Raw genomic sequence first — 6,565 nt, 5'->3', positions numbered from 1 at the left:
AAAGAAAGAAAGAAAGAAAGAAAGAAAGAAAGAAAGAAAGAAAGAAAGAAAGAAAGAAAGAAAGAAAGAAAGAAAGAAAGAAAGAAAGAGGCTTCTTGTTCCTCGTGGCCTGGAGCTGCTGGGAGCAGGGGGTGGGGCTTGTTGCATGTGCCCGCCCCCTGGGCTCTTTACTGCCGGAGCTCTGCTCTTGTGCACTCCTGCATGAAATGACCACAGGTAGCCATCGTGGTCTGCGGTAGAACTAGATCTGATATTTTATTAGAGCATGCTAGAACTCTATATTTCTTCTATTATTACCACTAAATAATTAGTGACCTTAGGTTTTGAAATAGTTATTACATTCAACATTGCTGGTAACGTACTTTGTTCTGAAGCTTTTTCAACACTTTGCTGTATAGTGGCTAGCTCTGTTTTTATCTTGTATACCAAACTGATGACGAATGTATTGCTAAATTGCGATCTGTTAGTATGCTTTCGTACCCTGTTGTTGTATAACTCTACTATTAACAAAGAAACAAAGTACAAAAAGGAAAAAAAAGGGGGGGGGATCTAGATCTGAGTCCAGTAGCCCCTCAAGAGACCAAGAAGATTTTTGGGCTACCCGAAGAAAAGAGATTCGACTCAAGGAAGATGAGGATTGCTAAATTCAGGAAGGCAATGGTAAACCACCTCTGCTTAGGCAGGGATCCTGGCTCAGTGGGAGAGCATCAGCTTGGCATGGCAGGAAGGCCACAGGTTCAATCCCCGGCATCTCCCATTGAAAATGGGTCAATTAAAAAAGAAAACACTAGGAAGAGCTGAAGGTAGACGGAAAAAGAGGAAGTCCCAACGTGAGATGGCTTGACTCAATAAAGCAAGCCACAGTGGCCCTCAGTCTGCAAGACCTGAGCAAGGCTGTTAATCAGGGCTATTTTGGGGCAGGAACGCGCAGGAACGGAGTTCCGGCTGGCTCCCAAGTTGGCCACACACAGCAGGAACTCATTAGCATAATAGGCCACACCCAACAGCAGACACTCATTAGGATTGGCTACATTAGGGATGTGTGGCCTAACATGCAAAGGAGTTCCTGCTACAAAAATAGGCCCTGGGTTTTGATAACAAACAAGGTAAACAGAATAAGAAGCAAAAGGTGGGTGTGGCTGGATGATCACACTTCCGATAACACAGGGGTGTGGCCTACACTGGGGGTGCTGGGGAATAATGCTAGGAGAAGTTGAAGACAGCAGGAACAGAGGAAGATCCAACATGAGATGGATTGATTCCATCAAGGGAGCTAAGGCCCTCAGTTTGCAAGACCTGAGCAAAGCTGTTAATGATAGGACATTCTGGAGGATATTAATTCATTGGGTCACCATAAGTCAGAAGTGCCCTGCTGGATCAGACCAGCAGCTTTATCATCCAGCCTCCTGTCTCACACAGCGGCCAACCAGTTCCTCTGGAGGGCCAGCAACGGGGCACAGAGGCTGAGGCCTTCCCCTGAGGTTACCTCCTGGCTCTCAGCTATAGAGAATTAGTGCCTCTGAATGTGGAGGTTCCCCTTAACCACCATGGCTAATGGCCGTTTATAGACTTATCCTCCATGAATCTATCTTTTAAAGCTGTCGATTTGTGTAGCCATCACGACTTCCTCTGTGTTGGAATTTCAAGTTGCTTACACTTCAGTCATTACAGAGTTAAATGTTGTTTGTTAGGAAACAGGATGTTATGTTACATAATGTATTCAAGGGCGTGAATGTTTGTGGGAGTTGTTTATCCTAATGAAGTGAAATGCTTTGATCTAGCATTAATGTATTCACAAGGTTCATGGCCCTTTGTTTGAACCAGAGAGGAAGTTCTCTTCTAGAAGCCAAGACAGTTAGAAAGATGTAGCTGTTAGCATATAGTACTGAAAGTAACTGCAAGTATGTAACCTTTTATTTTATTTATTTTATCCAAAGTGCCTTACCCATGTTTTATTTTGTTTTGTAGTAAAGATATTTTTCTTTGACTAAGTGTGTGCTCTTGTGTTTGCAATACGACCATCAACCCTGAATCAAAGAATCCCAACATAATGGTAGCAGAGGATGGTTTATTTGCAACACAAAAGAAGCACCAAGGTCCCGTTCACACGAGGGGATTTGGGCCGGGAGCGGGACGGTTCGGGGGCGGAGCAAATGCCCGCGATCACACCACAACATCTGGGAAGCGTAGTGCTTCCGTCCCCGAACTGGCCCTTCCGCGCGACAACCCGCATCAAGTTGGAACCACCTACCGAGGTGGTTCATCTCAAAGGTGCGTCGCAAACCGGGAGTCTGATCGCCGGCGCGTCCTTTCGCCGGCGCGTCCCCAGCTCCTAGCCGAACTGTGCATGCTCCGACATGCGCAGTTCGGCTGGCTCGCCGTCAGATCTGTGTTTTCTCCCCGGCGTCTGATCGTGCCGGGGAGAAAAGGTGGCGCGGCCAGGGGATCCGTGGGATCCCGCCGCGCCGTTTCAACTTTGGCGCAGCTTTTAAAAGCCACACTTTTTGGCGGCTTTTCCTCTGCCGTGTGGCAGGGGCCAATGTTTTCTTGAACTGAGTTAGAAGAGGCAGAGAGAGTTCTTTTGAAGTTTTTGGCTACGAGATTTTGGTTTGCCGGACCTGCAAAGACGCTCCGTTCTAATCTACAAAGCCAACAGAGATTTTGAATCCCTGCATTTACCGAAGCTGACACGCTTATCCAAAGTGTGATAAACCCATGTTTTATTTTGTTTTGTAGTAAATATATTTTTCTTTTACTAAGTGTGTGCTCTTGTGTTTGCAATACGACCATCAACCCTGAATCAAAGAATCCCAACATAATGGTAGCAGAGGATGGTTTATTTGCAACACAAAAGAAGCACAATGTTTTCTTGAACTGAGTTAGAAGAGGCAGAGAGAGTTCTTTTGAAGTTAGAGTTTTTGGCTACAAGATTTTGGTTTGCCGGACCTGCAAAGATGCTCCGTTCTAATCTACAAAGCCAACAGAGATTTTGAATCCCTGCATTTACCGAAGCTGACACGCTTATCCAAAGTGCCTTACCCATGTTTTATTTTGTTTTGTAGTAAAGATATTTTTCTTTTACTAAGTGTGTGCTCTTGTGTTTGCAATACGACCATCAACCCTGAATCAAAGAATCCCAACACTCTGGCAGCGAATTCCACATTTTCACCACTCTTAGACTTTGTATAAAGTAGTCTTTCCTTTCGTCTGTCCTGCATCTACTGCCCATCAGCTTCATTGGGTGCCCTCGAGATCTAGTCTTCTAGGAGAGGGAGGGAAAGTTCCCTTTGTCCACTCTCTCCATCCCACGCATAATTATGTCCGCCTCTATTGTGTCCCCTCCTAAGTTGTCTCTTTTCTTAAGTGAAAAGTCCCAGACTCTTCAGCCCTTCCTCGTGGGGAAGGGTCTCTCCCCACCTCATCATCTTGATTGCCTTCCGGTGTACTTTTCTGAGATCTGCAATGTCCTTTTTTAGATACGGGGGCCAGAACTGTACACAGGATTCTAAATGAGGCTGCACCATAGATCTGTACAGGGGCATTTAGTACAAACACATTAGCAGGGGAAGGGGAAAACCACTGCCTGAAACTCCGGGGAGCCTCTGACCTTGGTGGACCAATACCAACCTTGGTGGACCAACGATCTGATTCAGTATAAGGTAGCTTTTTTAACCCATCGGCCACACTCTGAACCAGCATGCCGTCAAATGAGTGATAACTGTCCAAGGTCCCGATCAGATGGGTCTTTAGATCCAACCCAGGCACGAGTGCCTGGCAGATTTAAAGGGAACGATCAGACAGCGACATCTGGGAAAGGTGCCGCTTCCATGGTCAGCCCGGTCAGCCCCGAGCCCAGACCATCCCAGACGGCTACCATTTTAAAAAATTTTTTAGCAATATGCGCATAAATGCATAAACGTGCGACAGCCGCAGAGCTCCGCTCAAACGTTCCGGATAATTTCATGTTTCTGAATAGCCCGTGAAATTTATGAACTGCGTCAAATAAATGAAATGGTACCTAGAGGGAGGTACCACTGGCGGTGCTTTAACCATTCAATTCCACACATGCGCGGAAAAACAAGTGCATGTTGAGGCACAGATGCACATGTGCAAACAGTTGGGTTTTTTTTAAACCCCGCCTGTGCAGCTCCTTCATGCGGATGTCGTCTAGACAATCCACTGCAGAGTCCGCACGCTGTAAGGGGATTCACTGGGGAGCTGTTTGGTCGTGCAACACCGGAGTAAAAAGATCGGGATCAAATTAGAGCCGGGCCAATGGCGGGATTAGCTGCCCGTCTGAACGCAGCCCAAGACATCTCTGGAGGTGGTTTGCTGGAGCAGAAAGGAAAATTTCTGATGCCTGCAGAAACTTTGAACACATCAACACATGAAGCTGTCTCATACGGAACCAGACCATCAGTCCATCAAAGTCAATATTGTCTACTCAGACCGGCAGCGGCTCTCCAGGGTCTTGGGCAGAGGTCTTTCATGTCACCTTCAGCCTAGTTCTTTTTTCAACCGGAGATTCCAGGAATTGAAGCCGGGACTTTCTGCATGCCAAACAGATGCTCTACCACTAAGCAGAAGGAAACAAACTGGTTGCTGTTTCAGCATGGGGTGGAGGCATTAAGGGAGGGGCAACTCTGTCCTTCCTGTAGTTTTCATACCAGACCCAAGCCTCTAGAATCAAATCAGGCATACCTTGCTTGTCTCCGGTCAACACCCACACTTTCATGCCCCCCCTTTTGAGGAGGTGGATGGTCTCTGGGACTCCCTCTTGGAGTTTGTCTTCGATGGCTGTGGCCCCAAGGAGCTGAAACAGGAAGCAAGATGGGTAACTGTGCATAACAGTTTGAAATCTGGCCGTAAACTCCATAATTCAGTTAAAAAAAATCAGTTTTTTTAAAAAAAATCAAGACTTTTGCATTCATCATTTATCGATGACACTTATGAAACCCTTTTCTGCCCTAATGCAATTGTATTGCGATTGTTTTGATTTGATGTTTTATTTGTTCGATTGGAAAATTTGTGTGTGGTGTTTCTACAGAACCACTCGAGGCCGTGCACAAGGTTAAAACAAATGCAGCCACAAAATGATAAAAGCAAGCATTAAAATCATCAGCATTAAAACCAGCAATAAAACAAGTAAAAGGCCTGCACTGACATAAAAACACATTTTAAGAAATATTCATTAAAGAGCCCCATGCTAGAAGCAGGCCACAGAAATAGCACATCTCAGTTCAAAGCATAGGGAGAGAGACATTATTTGGCCCGGTGTCTAAAAGACAGCAAAGTAAATGCCAAGTGAGCTTTAAGGGGAAGGGGCTTTCCCAAGGTGACGTGCCACCACTGAAAAAGCCCTGTCTGCATCCCCACTTTTCTCTTGCATCCAAACTTCTTCCTGGCTTCTGAAGCAGGAAAAGGTGAAGCTTCCCTCTTTTGTTTCTTCTCACATCCATTTATGTTTTTGTAGACAGTTTCAGTTCTCCGCTTGCCGTTGGTGGTTTCATCCATCTCCTTGTATTGTTTATGCAGACTGTAATTTTTCATGTGCCATTTATAGGGGGTTTAAATGGGCAATATACATCATTTATATATACAAATTGCCGCAGCACGGATCAAAAAACCCACAAAATAAGGCCAATCCTAGCTACAGTTCAAAGTTCTGCAAACACAGGGGAATCTCAGTTAGAAGGGGGGGAAATGTTAAAAGATATTAGGAATAAAGGTAAAGGTTCCCTTGCTCGAAAGCCAGTCAAATCCGACTCTGGGGTTGCGGTGCTCATCTCCGTTTCCAAGCCGAAGAGCCAGCGCTGTCCGAAGACGTTTCCATGGTCAAGTGGCCGGCATGACCAAGCGCCAAGGCGCACGGAACACTGTTACCTTCCCACCGAAGCGGTACCTATTTACTTGCAATTTCTTGCTTTCGAACTGCTAGGTTGGCAGGAGTTGGGACCAGAGACGGGAGCTCACTCCGTCATGCTGCACTTGGGTCTCGAACTGCTGAACTACCGACCTTCCAGCCTGCAGTTCAGCGTCTTAACCACTTGAGCCACTGCAGCTCCCTTAGGAGTAATGCCCCCCCAAATATTAGGGGAAAAGGTCAGGTGAGACTCTAAGCACTGCATCACCTGGTGTGGCATAGTGGTTAGAGTGCTGTGCTAAGACTGGGGAGAACCGGGTTTGAATCCTAGTTTTATCATGGAAGCCCACCGTCTGACTCTGGGCCCGTCACAGCCCTTCAGCCTAACCTACTTCACAAGGTTTTCCTGGGAAAGGACAAGGGTTGCCAACCCCCCCGGTTTGCCAGGGGTCCCCCGTTTGGGGGTCCCTGCCCCCAACATCCACAGCCACCCCTCTCCCTTCTCTCTTGAGAGAGAGGGGTGGCTGCCTTTAAGTTCATGGAACCCGCGTTTCCTCCCAAGCCCAATCTCCACTCGAGATCAGGCTTGCAGGGAAATGCCAGCTCCGTGCACTTAAAAGGGAAACGCCGGCTCTTTGCTCTTAAAGGGGAAACGCCGGCTCCGTGTACTTAAAAGGGAAATGCCGGCTCCTTTAAGTGCAG

The 6,565-nt window shown here is 46.8% G+C and overlaps 1 protein-coding gene across 1 annotated transcript in view; it reads right to left on the bottom strand.

Moving 5' to 3' along the window:
* ATP8B3 (ATPase, aminophospholipid transporter, class I, type 8B, member 3) overlaps window positions 1–6,565 on the bottom strand; it is a gene marked incomplete at its 5' end in the record, with an annotated part of 76,862 nt that overhangs the window by 25,910 nt on the left and 44,387 nt on the right. Inside the window, one exon of the mRNA XM_015410569.1 lies at window positions 4,702–4,813. Coding sequence (XP_015266055.1) covers window positions 4,702–4,813 — 112 coding nt within the window. The remainder of the gene's footprint in view (window positions 1–4,701; window positions 4,814–6,565) is intronic.

The sequence above is a fragment of the Gekko japonicus genome, unplaced genomic scaffold, assembly GCF_001447785.1.
Source record: "Gekko japonicus isolate JY-2015 unplaced genomic scaffold, Gekko_japonicus_V1.1 scaffold3619, whole genome shotgun sequence".
Lineage (NCBI taxonomy): Eukaryota > Metazoa > Chordata > Lepidosauria > Squamata > Gekkonidae > Gekko > Gekko japonicus.
This window is presented reverse-complemented; position numbering and strand designations above follow the sequence as displayed.